Here is an 18,917-nt window from a genome sequence, read left to right as displayed (position 1 = left end):
TGCTCTACAGTACATTCAGTACACACACACACACACACACACACACACACAATCCATGCCATTAGCTGTTTCTCAAGTGAATCAATATTTTATGCGGCAGAATGACGTGAGGGTCAGTTCAACATCTGAAGATATTCTGCTGTTGTCGAATTCATTATATACTGTATACATACGAACCACCAAAACACCTCAGAACGCTGAAGAAAGCTTTTAAACATACAATCAAACCAGTTCAAACCAGTCACCAGATGAATGTAGAAATATTTCAGCAGATTCACACGTCCCGCAACACTACATCTACATCTCAAGATTCCTTTTTCATTTTCCTTTTTATCTTTTTGCCAGAATTTATTTGCTTTTTGTAATTAACAAATATAAATTTATAAACATAAATGAATAAACAAAATTAATTAGCATAAATTAATCAATCATAAACAAAGCTAAAAATGAGTGCCACGTGGACAATCATGAGCCAAGCTTACAAGAACATGAACCCAGCAAAAAAACAACCTGAGCACAATGACATTAAAGTCAGTTAAGAACAGTTTAAAGGTGCAGGAAACCATCAGGAACCAAGAAGTAGGAACTGTGTAAAAGTTCTGACACCTGAAGGCCCAGTGGAGCCGGAGTCTTCCTCCCTCTTTGGCATTAGCCTCTATAAAGGATGCCGCACACTCCAGACTCGCTTTAGGCATGTGGACACATTCTCCTTTATGATAACTGAACAGAAGTATGTCGTATGTGGCCTGTGTGCGTGTGTGTGCGTGCGTGTGTGTGTGTGTGTGCGTGTGTGTGTGCGTGTGCGTGTGTGTGTCTGCCGATGCGGCTGTGTTGGTATGTCTGTGCATAGCGGCCCATGTGTGTTCTCAGGTATAAACACACCCCCTGATTCTCAGTCCAGTCTCATCTGCATGTTTCCCCTATCATTACTGAACATTAAAGAACTCTGGAGCCTTTTAATACTCGGATTTAATGATACGTACATTTATAAGAGCACTTCACAAGAGACACGCAAGTTATAGCATAAACTGTGTGAAGGGTGTATTTGTTTATGTGTGTGCGCGCGTGCGCGCGTGTGTGTGTGGCCCTAGAAGCGGCAGCTGTAGCTGTCTGCTGTGGATGGTTTTAAATCTGCCTCACACACATAATAACAGGAGAAGTGTATGTCCTTCGTCAGTAACCCAACCCGGGGGGCGGAGCTGAACCCATCTGTTCTGACACGGTGCAACGCTGGCCTCTCCTCAGTGCACCCTCCACATGCACACACACAGACACACACAGAGGTCTGTCTCAACACAGCATACCAACAAAATGCATACACATGCATAATATACACACATGCGCACACACGTACACACACACACCCCACACCCCCACACCAGACACCCCTTTACTACTGAGAAGTGGATTCCACAATCTGTGCTCTAATGAATGTGGCTACCTGACTCCAGAAGCCATTTGAGCAGTAATACAATCGGCTTTGTGACGGGGGTCTCGTGGGGGCAGCGTCTGTTTGGCTGTGGATGGAACCATTAAAAGACGCTTTACCGTAATAGAAATGAAAGATCTCGTCATGCTGGCACAGCCAGAGATGGCAGCCGTGCAGTACTTAGTGGAGCGGTGATGGAATTAGCAACCGACGTGATTAAGGCGAGGAGGCACACGCGGGAGGCACACGCGGGAGGCACACGCAAAAGAACACGCAGGGATGCACGCGCAGGAGAACACGCAGGGATGAACACGCAGGGATGCCCACGCCGGAGGCACACATGCCCATACTGCCACTTAAAAAACCTCCATGGGGAAGCACACGCAGGGGGGCACACGCAGAGGTGCACATGCAAAAGGTCACGGTGGTTATTATTCCGGATTTCTTTGTGTCCTTTCCCTGTGAACGTCTGGTTTACAGCTGGTTGTCGAGCATAAAATGCACTTTTGGAAGTGAACTATGTGCTGGCTCAGTTCAGAATGTGATTGAATGTTGGTTTTAGGGTGTAAACACTATCATTTCGCCCTCTCATTCAGTACGGAACTAAAGGCTAAAGGTCACTACTGAAATGACCTCAGGGTGAGATTTTCACTTCTTTTCTGTCCAACAGTCCCTTCTTTACACATCTGCACGTTAAATTCAGGTTGGCAGTACTGGTGATATCAGGGGAAGATCCCTGTATCTGGGCTGTGATTCTCACGAGCGAGGTCAGCACCAAAGGCCATGGTGCGCTGAAGGCTAGAGTGTTGTCTCTTGTTTATTTTGATTTGCGAGCACTCCCCCTAAAGGCTCTGTAGTAGCATTGCAGTTGGACTTTAATGACAGTATAGTGACCTGTGTAATGTCACCACTCGGGGATGCTTATGAATAACTAGATTTCATTTTATAACTTTAGGAAGCAGTAAAAATGTGATTATAATAACAACACAAAGCTTTTATCTAAATAAAAAAGTTCTGAATAAATGTAATCAAAGATATTCTCCTGTTCATCTGACTGGCAGCATGCTTCTGTGTGCAGGTTAAATAGCTGTTAGATGTGTGTGTTTGTAGAGAGTGTGTGTGTGCAGTGTCCATGCTCCCACTTAAAAAACCTCCACGTGCCCATGTTGGATCTGCAGGGCAGTGGTGCCCAGTGGCACGTGAGCACAGCTAGCACCCGCTTTGTGCCAGGGGTGCCCCAGAAAACAGTAAGTGGGGCATGAGCGGAGAGCATGTGTGCCATCTGTAGCGTGCCAACCCCACTCCCCCGCGTTCGCTGGCATTTTCTGGAGAGCGCGTAGGGACACGGGCCACTCTCGTCGTCAAGCCGACCCGTCGGACGTCTCTCTGGAGAGGCTGGCACACTGAGCACACTGGGCACCCTCCACATCGCCGTGCCCTGTAGGATGGTGCACAGATCCTGTGCTGGAGGCTCCATGTCCACGACGACAGCCCCGCGCCCTCAGAGCAGTGATGCAGCACTACTGGTCCCCACCACGTCACCGTGTGTGTGCTTAGAAGTGCAGGCAGCATGCTGGTGTACGTGGAGCACTGTACGCTGGGCTGCAGGCGTAACCCCTCTACAGCGCCCTCTACAGGCCTAGCTGTGCATTTACCTCTTCACTCTTGATCTTTCCACCGCAGTCACAGAGGGACGAGGTCACGCGCTGTCCATCCTGACGGAACGCAGCCTGGACGACTACGACGGGTACGTGCCCCTCCCCTAGAGACCCGCTCAGCCTGGCTAGCAGGCTGCAGGATCTCAGAAGCAGGTTTTGTGGGTTCTGGGTCCCTCTCTTTCTCTCCCCTCTCCGCTCCTTTACGTCTCCGCATCTCTCACTACATTCTTGCTGACTTCATTTCTTTCTCTCTTTCTTTCTTTCCTTTCCTTGCGCTCTATTTGTATCCCCTTTTCTGTCTCTTTTATGTCACGTTCTTTTTCGGTTTCTCTCTTTCCTTGTCTGTCTCTGGCTTCCTTTCTTTTACTTTCTCTCCGTTTTCTCTGTATCTGTTTCTCTCTGTCTCCCTCTGTGTCTCTGTCTCTCGTGTGTGCTGTGCATGGCGCATGTGGCGTACGTCACAGTGGATCAGAGATGCTAGTTAAACAGAGACATCTATTTTTTATCTCACCAATGTGAGCACGATTGGCACTGAGTGAAAGCCAGACGAGGAATCCTGTCGCTGTCCTGGGTCTCACTCAGCTCTGTCCTGCCTTTCCTGGGGTAGCATTTAGCCCTCATCAGTAAAGCAGTGTTAAAGAGAGAGAGAGAGAGAGAGAGAGAGAGAGAGAGTGAGAGAGAGATAAAGAAGTTCAGAACGCGGAAAGGGGTGGAGAGATAGAGCAGGACCCGGACTGAAGCGGGGTTTTTCCGGAGTGAGGCGGGGTTTTTCCGGACTGAGGCGGGGTTTTTCCGGACTGAGGCGGGGTTTTTCCGGAGTGAGGCGGGGTTTTTCCGGAGTGAGCGATAATGCGGTGATCAGGCACCACGCTCGTCGCTACGTCAGGCCTCACCTGGGCTTGTGCTGCGGGCGGCGCACCTGTTCTGGGATCAGTGATGAAGCACGGCTCGTCCGGTCAGCCCCAGGCATGTCTCCCCTCCGCTAGCTGATCGTAGCGAGCGGTTTAGCGTGCCAGTGCGCTACAGCCCCATCCACTGGGTGGGGGTGGAGGTGGAGGTGGGGCGGGGTGCTAAGTCTGGCGCCCTGCTTTGTGATTAAAATCCCAGTATGCAGTTCCCGTGAGAGACAAAGGGCCAAAAAAAGAGCGCAGTGTACTGGAATTGGCCTGACAAAATCACACCGAATCAGCGGTAATTGGTTATATCTTAGGGCAGATCTACTGTGTGTGTGTGTGTGTGTGTGTGTGTGTGTGTTAGGATGTACTGGTGTCCATGGTTACCCTGTACCATTGTAGCCCAGGACATCTATTGTAGAGCTCGCTCATGAGCAGCCCCCTCCCGCTCTTCCTCCCTGTCTCCTCATCCTCTTACAGTGTGTTCAATGAGACGTCATCCTTCTACACAAACTAGGGTTAGCACAGCAGGTTAAACGGACAAACCACGTGTAATTTGAAGACTGGTAGATCGTCTAGAAGTGCATTATTTGTATTATTTGTATTCATAGGTGTTCTCACTGAATCCGTAAACCTGCTTTGCAGATCTGCTGCTCTGACACTGTTGTGACTAAACTTCATTTTCTGCTTGCATGACAAATCAGTCTGTAAGTTGGAGCAGAATACCTGAGCTCCTTAATCAGGGAAGAACCTCCCGCCCCCACCTCTGTGAGGAAGGATAATCTCAAGCAGCTAAAAAGTGCCATCAGCAGTGTCCTGCAGTTTCATGCATCGTCTGTTGCAGTGTCTTGCTGTCCTGCAGCGTCTCTTGCAGCATCTGGTTCTCCTGTGGGCCTGTCTGTGGCTGAGCGTCTGTGGTTGGTTGTCTGCAACAAGAGTCCTTCCCCGCGCCCGTTCTTCTGTTCAGGTGGCTGTTCTCTCTCTTCAGCTGTTCAGGTGGCTGTTCTCTCTATTTGGCTGTTTCGGGTGGCTGTTCTCTCTCCTCAGCTGTTTGGCTAGCTGTTCTCTCTGTTTGGCTGTTCCTGACTCTGGTGGCTAGTGCTCTGTTTTGTCACAGTAGAGCCTGCTGAGGATTTGACTATTCGCTGCAGTGTGTGAACACGACACAATGTGAAGTGCGGCTGCAGTTATCCGAGGTGTTGTAGTAAATGGGGAAAATGATTCTGTCATCCTGTCGCTAAGAGCTCGAAGAAAAAAAGTCTCTTCTCAGCCTCTGTTCAGACAGGAAATGTTTTGTACTGATAGCCACACCCAACCCACCCACACCCCCACACACAAATCTCTGCTTCTTCTTGGTTAATTAACCTCAAAAGAATTAAGTTTGAAAAGGTAATATCACACATTTTTCATTAATAGGTCATAACTCATTAATTACTTCAGCAATCTAACTGTTCCACCCATTTTAATGGAACTGTGCTATTTTGGATACATTTCTCGCAAGGTCCTGGAGTGCAAGACACACACACACAGAGTGCAGTCTGTAATTGCATGTCTGTGTGTGTGTGTGTGTGTGTGTGTGTATGGTTTAAAAGGTATTGCTGCTGGCATGACTGCACTCATTGTTCCCACACAAAGCTGGTAATTATCAGCACCTCAGACTCCAGTGCTCGCGCTGTAGCCGTGTAGCTGTTCTGGCCTCACGGGGGGTTGTGGGGGGTGGGGAGCGGGGTGGTGTTTGGGTGTCGGGGTCTAGTTTGCAAATGACAGGTTTGTCCCATGAGACCAGCTATGAGAACCCATGTTTAATAATAATAACACGCATTTATGTTCCTGAATTTTCTGGTTCTTAAAGGCCAGTAAGAGCAAGACGTGTCTCAGATCACGAAGATGCCAAATCAGCGTTCACTCAGCCCGTACAGGGTTCTGAGGCGACCCGTACAGGGTTCTGAGGCGACCCGTACAGGGTTCTGGAGCAAACAGTTGAGACCTGGTTGATCTCAGCGCCTTGCTGCTGTCCTCAGCTGGGCTCTGAGTAAACAGAGGGGCCTCCAGATAAGCCACATCCACCCAGCTGGCCAGTCGGTAGGCAGCACTCCGTCCCCTAAACCCCCATCACAAGGTGCACTAGTACTGCTCTGAGTTGATTAAACTGTGTACATTTAGCCGTCCGGTTTCCAAAAAGCCGCAGGTGAATTGCTGTCCTTATGTCAACAGTGGAATCAGGTGAGAAAACACCGAGCTCTGCAGGCGTGTCCCACAAGGACCAGATCTGACAGCCCAGCCGGATTGAAGACCCGCAGCTCTCTGCGGCTGTGGGACAGACGTGAAGGATACAGAGACAGGGACACAGGAGAGACGGGGGAGGGTATTGCTAAAAAGCCCTTTCTGAAATCAGCGTGCTGGTGTTTACCAGGGTCTGTTCGTTTCTGAGTAATGTTCTTAAGAGCAGATTAACAGCCTCAGTCTCTTAATGATTTATTTCGCTGCAGATATGCGGCGTTCCCGCCCTCCCGTTCTGAGGACATTTCCCCGTTAAAGCGTTCGTCTCACGCCACACACACCCGTCCCCCGGTCCGCCGCTCAGCGCAGGTCGTGGTGAAGATCGTGTCCAGTGACCCAGATGGAGTCCTCTGATCATTTTATTCATGTTTAAGCGTCACACGGAAGGAAACATCCATGCTTTATTTAAAATAAACAAAGATATTCCTGATAAAATGATGCTAAATTAGTACATTAAAGGACATACTATATTCATTGTATAATGTCTCATATATATATATACTTGTGGTTGTAAACCACAACCTGATTGTGATTATATGTTGTCTCTTCTCTCATCCGCACTCTGTCGTGTGTCCTCCTTTATTTTTGCTCTCTCTCTCTCTCTCTCTCTCTATCCCCCTCAGGGTGGTGTGTGTAGGAGGAGATGGCTCAGTGGCTGAGGTAGCCCACGGCCTGCTGCTTCGGGCCCAGATGGACGCTGGGAGGGACACAGACTCCATCTTCATGCCTGTCCAAGCATCACTTCCTCTGGGTGTAATCCCAGCAGGTGAGGGGCCTGGGTGGTGCCTCTCTCTCTCTCTCTCTCTCTCTCTCTCTCTCTCCAGCAGCTGTTCCCAGAACAGTCCCCACACTCAGTTCCCTATGCTCTTAAAAGTGTGTGTGGGCATACGTGTGGGTGTGTGTTCATGTGTGTGGTTGTATAGCTAGGTGATTGAGTCCTGACATAAGAGTTGAAAAGTACAGATTTCTCTACTTTTAATTGCTGAACACAAGATTACAGCACCGGTTTGGTGTTTCTGACACTGGTGTGGTGTTTCTGACACTGGTGTGGTGTTTCTGACAATAGTGTAGTGTTCCTGACACTGGTGTGGTGTTTCTGACACTGGTGTGGTGTTTCTGACAATAGTGTAGTGTTTCTGACACTGGTGTAGTGTTTCTGACAATAGTCTGGTGTTTCTGACAATGGTCTGGTGTTTCTAACACTGGTGTGGTGTTTCTGACACTGGTGTAGTGTTTCTAACACTGGTGTGGTGTTTCTGACACCTGTGTAGTGTTTCTCACAATAGTATAGTGTTTCTGACACTGGTGTGGTGTTTCTGACAATGGTCTGGTGCTTCTGGCACTGGTCTGGTGTTTCTAACACTGATGTGGTGTTTCTGACACTGGTGTAGTGTTTCTAACACTGGTGTGGTGTTTCTGACACCTGTGTAGTGTTTCTCACAATAGTATAGTGTTTCTTACACTGGTGTGGTGTTTCTGACAATGGTCTGGTGTTTCTGACAATGGTGTAATGTTTCTAACACTGGTGTAGTGTTTCTGACAATAGTGTAGTCTTTCAGACACTGGTGTGGTGTTTCTAACACTGGTGTAGTGTGTCTGACAATGGTGTAGTGTTTCTAACACTGGTCTTGTGTTTCTAACACTGATGTGGTGTTTCTGACACTGGTGTAGTGTTTCTAACACTGGTGTGGTGTTTCTGACACCTGTGTAGTGTTTCTCACAATAGTATAGTGTTTCTGACACTGGTGTGGTGTTTCTGACAATGGTGTAGTGTTTCTGACAATGGTCTGGTGCTTCTGGCACTGGTCTGGTGTTTCTAGCACTGGTCTAGTGTTTCTAAAAGTGATCAGGTGAAACAGTGTAGACTAGTTGTACCTCAGTGGTTAAGGTACTTGACTAGTAAACAGAAGGTTTCCAGTTTAAGCCCCACCCACAGCTAAGCATCCCTCAGTAGTGTTTCTAGCACTGGTGTCATGTTTCTAGCACTGGACTGGTGTTTCTGAAACTGGTCTGGTGTTTCTGACATGGGTGTAGTGTTTCTGACACTGGTCTGTTGTTTCTAGCACTGGTGTCATGTTTCTAGCACTGGTGTAGACACTTGTGTGGTGTTTCTGACATTGGTGTGGTGTTTCTGAAAATGGTGTAGTGTTTCCAACACTGGTGTAGTGTTTCTGTTAATGGTGTAGTGTTTCTAGCACTGGTGTAGTGCTTCTGATACTGGTGTCATGTTTTTAGCACTGGGCTGGTGTTTCTGACACTGGTCTGTTGTTTCTAGCACTAGTGTCATGTTTCTGACACTGGTCTGTTGTTTCTAACACTAGTTTCATGTTTCTAGCACTGGTGTAGTGTTTCTAACACTGGTGTAGTGTTTCTATCACTGGTCTGGTGTTTCTGTCACTGGTCTGGTGTTACTAGTACTGGTGTAGTGTTTCTGAAACTGGTCTGGTGTTTCTAGCACAGGTATAATGTTTCTGACACTGGTCTTGTGTTTCTAGTACTGGTGTAGTATTTCTGACACTGGTCTGGTATTTCTAGCACTGGTGTAGTGTTTCTGACACTGGTGTGGTGTTTCTGACACTGGTCTGGTGTTTCTAGCCCTGGTCTAGTGTTTCTAACAGTGATCAGGTGAAACAGTGTAGACTAGTTGTACCTCAGTGGTTAAGGTACTTGACTAGTAATCAGAAGGTTTCCAGTTTAAGCCCCACCCACAGCTAAGCATCCCTCAGTTGTATGAATTGTATTCAGTCATAATTTTTAGATAAGGGCTCTCAGCTAAATGCCAAATATGTAGATTAATCACTGAATCAATTACAAGGGATTACAAAATCCAGAACAGGATGTGGATATGAGGTCCAGATTTGCATAGCACTGGTATAGCTGGTTTAGTGTTTCCAGCACTGTTCTGCTGTAATGTACATGACTGATTGTCTTTCTGGTGTGTAGATTCACTCATGACTTCAGATACCTCCAGCCAGAAACAAATATCCAGAACCCCCAGCAACGGCCGGCACCTCCACGTCGCTCCCTGTCACAGTGATTTAGTCTGATTGGGTTCTGAGGCTCCTGGCATGAGAGCCAGCAGAACAGATCATACACACACACACACACACTTACGTACATGCCTGCAAACAAGCACATACATACACGTTCACACACTATCACACACACATGCACACATACATGCAAAACAAGCACATACATTCACATGCATGCACACGCGCGCACACACACACACTGAGTCTTTTGTCGCTGTTGTTGTGTTTTTGGCTATGGCAGAGTTTGAAGTGACCAGCCCATAGCTCCTGCAGTGTGTGTGTGTGTGTGTGTGTGTGTGTGTGTGGGGGGGGGGGGGGACAGGGGATTGTCAGGAAGTGGGAAGACAGTCAGCCCTGCTTTACTGGGCCAAGAGATTGACCTTCACTTATCATTTGAGCCGCAGTGGAGCGGAGTGGAGTGGTGTGGAGTGGTGTGCTGTTGTCCGGGGCGATGGAAACCCTCCAGCCCCCGCGGCCGCTGAAACGCCGCCGCGCTGAGGTCACTCTTTCTCTTCATTAGCGTCCAGTCTCATGGGAGTATTTGCAAACACTTTCCTGTCCACACATGTAGGAGGGAAAAGACACCCTCTCGTGTGCGCACACACACACACACACACACACACACACACACACACACACACACACACACACACACACACACACACACACACACACACGCGCGCACACACGCACATACACACACACAAATACACACACACACAGACACACGCACATACACACACACTCACCACACGCGCACACGCACACACACACCCCTTCCCCCCCACACACAGAGGTTTAAATCTTTTTACATTTCAAGCCCAGATCCTTTCCAGGGGAAGATTGATTTGAGATGGCTCTTTGTTGCAGCTTCTGAAACGCACAGTTCCAGAGCATGGCGTTCAGAACAAGGCCACTGGCCCCAGGGCGGTCCACTGGTCACCTCATGTGCCTCAGATTTACACAAGCAGCTGAACTCACCAGGTTACCAGCTTTGTTTGTGCCTTTTGCAGCCCTGCCAATCAATGCTTGATTCATACCAGAGAATTTCATTAGCTAATAAAGCGCCGGGTTTACAGACTATAATATACAAATCGAACATAATCCTCTCATATAACCGAGTGGAGATTGTGCGAGGACCATGGCAAAAATACATTATGTACACCACGCTAGCTGCATGACGCCCATCGCAGACCAATTAGGGCCTTTCTCTCTGATGCCCTGTGCTATATGCTGTTCCGTACGGATCCTATAACGTATAAATCGTGGGCTTCTAATTAATTTGCTCGGTCTTAAGGGTTTCCGTGGGACTGTTAATTTCTTTGATATTCCAGGCAAAGAACCCAAATGTTGGCGTGGCTTTGACGAGGCTCTAAGACATGCTTGAGCAGCGAGTCATCGCCTCGCATTCATCTGCCTGGCTGCGGGAGACATTAACAGCCTTATGAATATTCATGCTGTCTGCTTAATTAAGTTAATTGTTCTGCAGAAGTGCTCGCACTTCCAAGGACATTTTTTTTCTCTGCACCCCCCCCCCTCGCCCCCCTTCCCAGTTTCATTTTCAACCCCCCTCACCCCCCACCCCCCATCCTCTTGTGTCAGACCGTGCTATCCGTCACGGCATTCCTCTGGAAGGGTGTGGACTAATATATGGATATGTGGAAGCCATTGTGGATGTTGACACAAACATGGACAGGCGACTGTGATGAAATATGGGTATTAAATAATGAAATGCTAAAATATTAATGTGCTGCGTGATTGTGAAAGTGGCACAGAACAATAAACGTTGAACAGCCCATAATAAAGCAGCCGGAGTTTGTTTCCCCACTGTCACGAGCCCGGGAATGACTCTCAACTGGAGCTTAACCAGTAATGTTGCAGAGAGTAATGATACCATTGCAAAAATGACCATTTTAGTGTTTATACGATGATTTCGGAACGCAAGGGCCACTGAGTTCACCGAGCGGGTGCTAAATCTGCTTCACGGCTGCAGGAGCAGACCGGGTGTTGCGGTTCAGTTGCTCGCAAGCGTGTGCTTGTGTAAGTCCTCGTGTTTTCATGTTTAAGAGAGGAGTAGATTTTTGGAAAGCTGCTGAATTTGGGGTTGTTGCTCCTCTGGATTTGGTTTAAGACCTCATTTGTCTGTAGATCAGTCATCAAGTCAGAAAACAGCCTTTGACTCAAACTACCATGACATATGGAAACACCCATAGAGGCCAGGAAGCACTGCCTGTGTGTGTGTAAGTGTGTGTGAAAGATTTTGTGTGTGTGTGTGTGTGTGTGTGTGTATGTCTGTGTGTGTGTTCAGCACCATATGCCTGGAAGAGACCCTTGTGTGTGGGTAATGTTCTTGTTCAGCATGTAAGTGTGAGTGTATAGGCTCTGGCTGAGGGCCATGTGTTGTTGTGCTTGAGTGTGAGGGTGTGTGTGTGTGTGTGTGTGGGGCCCAGTGTCCTGGTCAGATCTGAGTGGTTTGATGTGTGAAGCCCAGACTCTGCTGGCCTCTTCAGACGTGTGTTTTCATTCCTTGTTAATCTGAACAAACACGCACCCCAGATAGTCTCGTCACCTGACGTGGGCAGAGGGGTCCTCTCTCAGTGACCAAACACACACACACCTGTTCCTCTGCTCCCTGTCAGTGAAGACAAACCTACTACACACACACTGGCTGATAGCAACTCTGATGAAGGCCCTCTGATTTAGAGTGATAATCTCCTAATCATTAACTTTTTTTATTGGGACGTGCAAGATGTTTCACTGAGAAAAAGGAAATCTGAGGGAAAGTCTGAGGTGTGTGACACACACACACACACACACACACACACACACACACACACACACACACACACACAAAAACACTGGGTTTGCGATGTGGACCTGTGTGTGGCCCTGTAAGTGCAGATATACAGCGCTGTACTCTCTCTGTAGGTTCCACAGACGTTGTGGCCTGCTCTGTCCATGGTCTCCGTCATCCTGTAACCGCAGCTCTGCACATCATCCTGGGTAGGTGCGCCTCTCTCACTCTACCCGCTGTCTCAGTGTGTGTGTGTGTGTGTGTGTGTGTGTGTGTGTGTGTGTGTGCGTATCTCACCCTTAGTCCCATGCATGTGTGCGATTAAAGACACACCCAGGCCCATAGGAGCTGGGGAGGGGATTAATGGAGCAAAGATCTACACTATATTAATATGTAAATGGGATTCCTATTTACTTTCCAATTCCACTGAGTTGTGTGTGTGTGCAGGGGCTGTGTTCCCACTGTTAGTCCTAAGCTCTGTCTTTTCTCTACCTCTCGGTTTCTTGGTCTCTCTCTCTCTTGTTGTGGCGTGGTCCCCGTGATCCGCTGTTTAATTAGAGTTAGCAAGCTGGGAGTGAAGGCCGGGGGGGGGTATCGTTCCAGTGTGTCTCTTCAGCACCAGAGATGCTGTTTAACAGCTCCCATGTAACAAGAGTCGATCCCGAGAGAGAGAGAGAGAGAGAGAGAGAGAGAGAGAGAGAGAGAGAGAGAGAGAGAGTGTGTGTGTGTATGTGTGTGGGGGGGGGGGTTGCCTTGTTGTCAGTCACTCACTTCTGTTCTTGTAGATCTGGCGTGTCTGTGCTATGTGGTTGTGTGTTGTAAGGTCTTTTGGCCAGGCCATGTTTTGGCTGAGGCCCGTGTCTTCTTAGAGAGCAGGCTTGTGTGTGTGTGTGTGTGTGTGTGTGTGTGTGTGTCTGTCAGGTGTTTTTTGTGAAGTTAGCACTGATGTGTCTGGTCCATTGTGTTGCCTTTGCGATCTCTCCTGGGCTTAGCATGACAGACAAGCGGATTTGGCTTGTGTCAGGGGATTACACACACACACACACCCACACACACACATCTAGGCTTGCATCCTCATAAAAAGGATGATCTCAGGACTGTGGCTTCACAGTAGAATTAAGATCTATAATAAATGCTCAGTAGAATTAAGTAAGCTGGTGGGACCCCTGCATTACCACAGCTCTGTGTCTGATGTGGCTGTGTTCACCTTGGTCCTCGGCAAATATGTCTGATAGTGTTTGCTTATGTGCTGACGTCTCGATGACAACAATATCTGTTGTTGAGGGGTCAGAGTGGAGCTGTAATTTATTAACAACCGAGACTGTACGTATGCGCGTTCGGAGATCGTCCTTTTCCTTTCAGCTCCAGACGTGAGCAGGGTTCGGACCCCGTGCCCCTCTCAGCCTGGCCGACACCCGCAAGGCTGGAGCCCTGAGTGATTAACCTGACTCAGCCCCTGTGTTCGCCGGAGAGTATATCCCATTATTAACTCTTCAGGCCAGCGCACCGCTCCATATGGTGGTGTAGCTCGTCGCCGCTGACCTCCGGGAGGCAGAGGGGCGGTAGGAGTGGGTGCCGGGTGTTCGTGTGTCGATGCTAATTGAGATTGGCAGCCTCCGCAAGTCTGGGCATTTTCGGTGAGGAGAGGTGTCTTCAGCGTGTGCTGAGAACGGTCAACTGGCAAGGCTGATATACCGCAGACGACACTTCAACAGTCTGCTATGAAACCGAAAGACCAGCAGTGCCTTTGTGTGTGTGTGTGTGTGTGTGTGTGTGTGTGTGTGTGAGTGTGTGTGGGTGCGCGCACGCGTGTGTGTGTGTGTGTGTGTGTGTCTTAAAATGTCTGGTCTTTTTGCTGTAAGGAAACAGGGAGCTAAACAAAACCACAGACAGCATGCGGCGCACCTGACACGAAGGGAGGCATGATTCCTGTTTACGGGGGCCAATAGAGGGCTTGTTCATTTCTAATTAAGCAATATTTACGCATGTGAATAAGGCCAACTGGCGGGATTTTGAATGAGCTGATGAATAATTCATGAGCAGGGAGGGGGAACTGTATTGAGGGGCTGGCCCAAGAAGAGGGTCAGGAATGGCAATAGCTGAGAGGATTGGACCAGGATGCAGCCAATGGCCCACTAGATTTATTACACACACACACACACACACACACACACACACACACACACACACACAAACAAGTATATTTGTGTGTTTTGTATGTTTGTGCACATTTATCCAGCCAACAGTAGTGATGTTAGGAAGGACTAAACATGTACGTTACACGTTTTGGGTCTGCGTGGTCATTTGCTCGGACCACACTACTTCTGTGTGATTTCTGCGCGTTTCTTCGGGTTGAGGATTCTGTGTGATGGTTCCTGCATGCGCGTCCGTGTGCTCTGAGTGGCGCTGTGTCTCTGTGCACAGGGCACAGGCAGGCCGTGGACGTGTGCAGCATCAGCTGTGAGGGCAGGCAGCTGCGCTTCGCTTTCTCCGCCATGTTTGGGTTTGGCGGGCGCACGCTGGCGCTGGCCGGCACACACCGCTGGATGCCGCCCAGCCAGCGCCGTGACTTTGCGCTCCTTAAAACACTGGCCAGCCTCAAGTAAGCAAGGACATCTCTCGCTCTGTCTCACACACAAAGACGTTTTCTGACCGCATCTTTGCAGTCTCTGTGCCTCTTTGTAGCCGTTTCTTCCTTTATCCTTCTATATTTCTTGCCATATCTCTTCTCTCCCCCCCCCCCCCCCCCTCTGGGCAGCAGTGCCCACTGGCTCTGCTTGTGTGTGTGTGTGTGGTGAGAGAAACTGGGGAGTACGGAGAGGCTTGCTCAGTCTACGCTATAGTCAGTGTGTGCGGAGTGTGTCTTGCCATACATGGGCTCCAGTGTAGAGAAATCCAGCACCTTTCTTCTCACCACAGCATCGAAATCTCAAATGTTTCTTCTCTCTCTCTCTCTCTCTCTCTCTCTCTCTCTCTCTCTCTCTCTCTCTGTCCTCGGACGATAACTATGAAGACCTGAAGCGTGTGAGTTCTCCTTTGTACCCAGCAGCGGAAGATCTGCGGCTCAGAGCGAGTGGGTTACACCTCCATTCTCCCCGCCTGCTTTCCCGCTCCAAGTCTGTACCGCAATTATTTAAATTTGATTTTAAACAAACCTCCCCCTGTTTAATTGGCCACTGGACTGAATCAGAACGCTGGAACCGTTGAAGGTCACCCAGCAGCAGAGAGCAGGCAGACGGCTGCTTCACACAGACACAAGCACAGAAAGCACAGCCCAGTCAGATACGCACTGGTGTGTGTTTATCGCGTGTGTTACTGTATAGATACCCGTGTGAGTGTTGTACGCTCAGCTCCTGTACTCTGTGTTTGAACAGCGCTGAAGAGGAGGCTGATCTAAGTGAAGGTGGTGAGTGCGGCTTATACTGAATAATCTTTGTGTGCTTTAGTATAAGTGATGAGTATTAATGAGTGTTGTGGGGTAGTATTAGTGAGGGGTGTGGGGTAGTATTAGTGAGGGGTGTGGGGTAGTATTAGTGTGGGTGTGGGGTAGTATTAGTGGGAGTGTGGGGTAGTATTAGTGGAGGGTGTGGGGTAGTATTAGTGAGGGGTGTGGGGTAGTATTAGTGTGGGTGTGGGGTAGTATTAGTGAGAGTGTGGGGTAGTATTAGTGGAGGGTGTTGGGTAGTATTAGTGAGGGGTGTGGGGTAGTATTAGTGTGGGTGTGGCATGGTATTAGTGAGGGGTGTGGTTTAGTATTAATGAGGGGTGTGGGGTAGTATTAGTGGGGGTGTGGTGTAGTATTAGTGGGAATGTGGGGTAGTATTAGTGAAGGGTTTGGGGTAGTATTAGTAAGGGGTGTGGGGTAGTATTAGTGAGGGGTGTGGTTTAGTAATACTGAAGTGTAGTATTTGTGAGTAATGTTGAGTGATGGTTTCCCCTTCTATCTGTCAGTACAGTTCTCTCTCTCTCTCTCTCTCTCTCTCTCTCTCCACAGGAGAGGATAGTCAGTGGCAGACCCGGCGAGGTCTCTACCTCAGTGTTAGTGTCATGTCTATCCCATGTCTGTGCTCGGTGGCCCCGAGAGGCCTGGCTCCCTTCACCAGGTCAGAACTCTCGAATACACAGACTATACTCCCTACACACTATACTCCCACTGTACTCCCTACACACTATATTCCCACTATACTCCCTGCACACTATTCTCCCATTATACTCCATACACACTATACTCACTGTACCCCCTCTAGTCTCCCTATGCACTACGCTCACCACCATATTCCATACACACTATACTCACTATACTCCCTACACACTATAATCACTATACTCCCTACACACTTTATTCAGTATACTCACTACTATACTCCCTACACACTATGCTCACCACTATGCTCCCTGCACACTATGCTCACCACTATACTCCCTACACACGATACTTGCACTATACTCCCTATGCACTACACTCACCACCATACTCCCTACACACTATACTCACAACTATACTCCCTATACACTACTCACCACTATACTCCCTACATACTATACTCTCTATACTCACCACTATGTTCCATACACACTATACTCACCACTAAACTCCCTACACACTATACTCTCTATAGTCACCACTATACTCCCTGCACACCATGCTCTATCATCTTAGTGTTTGCCATGGTTACAGTGTCCTACAACCCAAATAATATCATGCCCACAGTGGTTCTGAGGTTAGAAACTGACCAGTGATCAGTGGGGTAGTTGGGGGGGATAATGAATCATTCCCATACTGTGCTCCTAAGAAGGTCGTACAAGACTGGTGTAGCTCAGAAAGCGGACCGCGTCTGCCAGTGCATGGTGTAGGTGTGTCTGCCAATGAATGTTACAGGTATATCAACAACAACAGCAACAACAACAACAAAAACAACCACAACAATAACATTAGCCATGATGGAGCTCTGGGACTGGGTCAACGGGTCTGCAACTCAGTAGGCCAGCCAGGTCTGGCTGTCTGAAGGCTCCAGGGCCCTTGTGCTGTGCTGAGGGAGCGTGTGTGAAGCCAGGCAATAATCCGAAACCGGACCTGGTGGCTGGATCAGACAGCTCAGGTCAGAGTCACCTAAGTAGGGTAATCATGCCACAGCAGACCTGATTACAGCGTGAACAGATGTCCACAGGCTTGGAACAGTGAATGCCGCCTTCAAGTCTTGTCGGAAATATCGTATTTACAAGATGAGTGCACATGAACGCCACCGCAATGTGGTATTTACTAGTGGAAAACTTAATAAGGCCCGCCTCTCCGAGTTGGGGGCGTGTCAGTACCAAAGCGTCATGGCGGGTGCCGGTATGGACACTGGTCCTACAGTAGACAGAAGACACTGAAGGTTTTAAGCTTATTAGAGGTAGTTCAGCATGTTAACTATACAGTTCAAGCGTGTATAACTAAAACTGAAACTAAAAGCACAAACAAAAGGAGTATTCCACACGACAGTACACACACACACACACATGCGCACACACGCACACCCACACGTACACACACACGCACACACATGCACACCCACATAAGTACACACACACACGCACACACATACACGTACACACATGCACACGCACGTAAGTACACACACACATACATACATATACACACACACACACACACACACACACACACACACACGCATATATATGTCCGAGCATGTAACACTGAGTCTCGACTCTTCTGTCTTTCACCCAGACTTAACAACAACAGCATGGCGCTCATAGCCACAGCAAACACTTCCAGGTCAGAGTTCATCAAGCACCTGAAAAGATACGGCAGCCCCAGTAATCAGGTGAGTGCCTTTGAACTATAGCAACAACAAAAAAACCTCAGCAAAGTGGTACAGTCCACATTTGGTTTATCCCACATAGCTCCAATGCTCAGGAAATCCCAGATGCTAATGGAGTTAGCAACCTTCCCAGCCTAAGTAGAATTAGCATACTGTCAAGTCAAATTAGTCATTGATTGCGAGATTCCCATAAAACACTTTTCAGGCTAATAGCGATTAGCCTGTCTCAGATCCGGCCTGAGACCTTGTCTTGGCCTTCTACTGAGCAAGCCAATCTGGAGCAGATTGGTAACCTACATTCTATAAATACACAACTTAAAAGGAGAGGAAAGGCTGAGATTCTGTCTCCATTGACTACAGTGTGTGTGTGTGTGTGTGTGTGTGTGTGTGTGTGTATGTGTGTAGGCACATGTGGTGATATTGTAAGTGATACAATATCTCTGCATAGACACAGACAGGACAAAGAAATGCTTAGCCTGCCCCCCCCCCCCCCCCCCCCCCCACACACACACACACTCCAGTCCAAGATTTGCGCCAAAATTTATGTTGGACTAATGCCTGCATCATGGCTGTGAAGAGGAGCCCTTTATATTATCCAATTAAGTTTGGAAAGGAAAAATGATTCTTAATATACCACACAACAACAACCCAATGATAATAGAGCTGTCTGCAGTGGGCCATTAGAGTTATGGGCTGTGGGCCCAGTGTGGCTCTGGCTGGAGGGCCCTGTTCTCTGGCTATAGCAGGGCCCTTATCCTGCTGTTCTATAGTGCCCCCTTGTGGACGTCGGATGAGCCGCCTGTTTAAAGCTACACCATGTCCCACAAACCAACCAAACAGGACATATGGCATGCTTGTTTGCATATAGATGTCAGCGAGCAGCTGTAGCATGCGGTAGTTAAAGATGTAAAGGTAGTAAAATAACAGTGTAATACCAAAGATTTCTGGGGGGGGGTTTGGGGCAAGGTTTCCAAAGCACAAGTTTTGAAACTTGCATAAAACAACA

The 18,917-nt window shown here is 48.4% G+C and overlaps 1 protein-coding gene across 2 annotated transcripts in view; it reads left to right on the top strand.

Moving 5' to 3' along the window:
* cerkl (ceramide kinase-like) overlaps positions 1 to 18,917 on the top strand; it is a 44,310-nt gene that overhangs the window by 20,212 nt on the left and 5,181 nt on the right. For both annotated transcript variants that reach the window (XM_027022298.2, XM_027022290.2), the window contains exons 4-11: positions 3,113 to 3,176; positions 6,884 to 7,026; positions 12,224 to 12,298; positions 14,514 to 14,691; positions 15,103 to 15,162; positions 15,464 to 15,495; positions 16,084 to 16,192; positions 17,818 to 17,914. In XM_027022298.2, the coding sequence (XP_026878099.2) occupies positions 3,113 to 3,176; positions 6,884 to 7,026; positions 12,224 to 12,298; positions 14,514 to 14,691; positions 15,103 to 15,162; positions 15,464 to 15,495; positions 16,084 to 16,192; positions 17,818 to 17,914 (758 nt within the window). The remainder of the gene's footprint in view (positions 1 to 3,112; positions 3,177 to 6,883; positions 7,027 to 12,223; positions 12,299 to 14,513; positions 14,692 to 15,102; positions 15,163 to 15,463; positions 15,496 to 16,083; positions 16,193 to 17,817; positions 17,915 to 18,917) is intronic.

The sequence above is a fragment of the Electrophorus electricus genome, chromosome 2 (genome assembly GCF_013358815.1).
Source record: "Electrophorus electricus isolate fEleEle1 chromosome 2, fEleEle1.pri, whole genome shotgun sequence".
NCBI lineage: Eukaryota > Metazoa > Chordata > Actinopteri > Gymnotiformes > Gymnotidae > Electrophorus > Electrophorus electricus.
The sequence above is the reverse complement of the archived record's forward strand: the minus strand, read 5'-3'. Positions and strand labels throughout refer to the sequence as shown.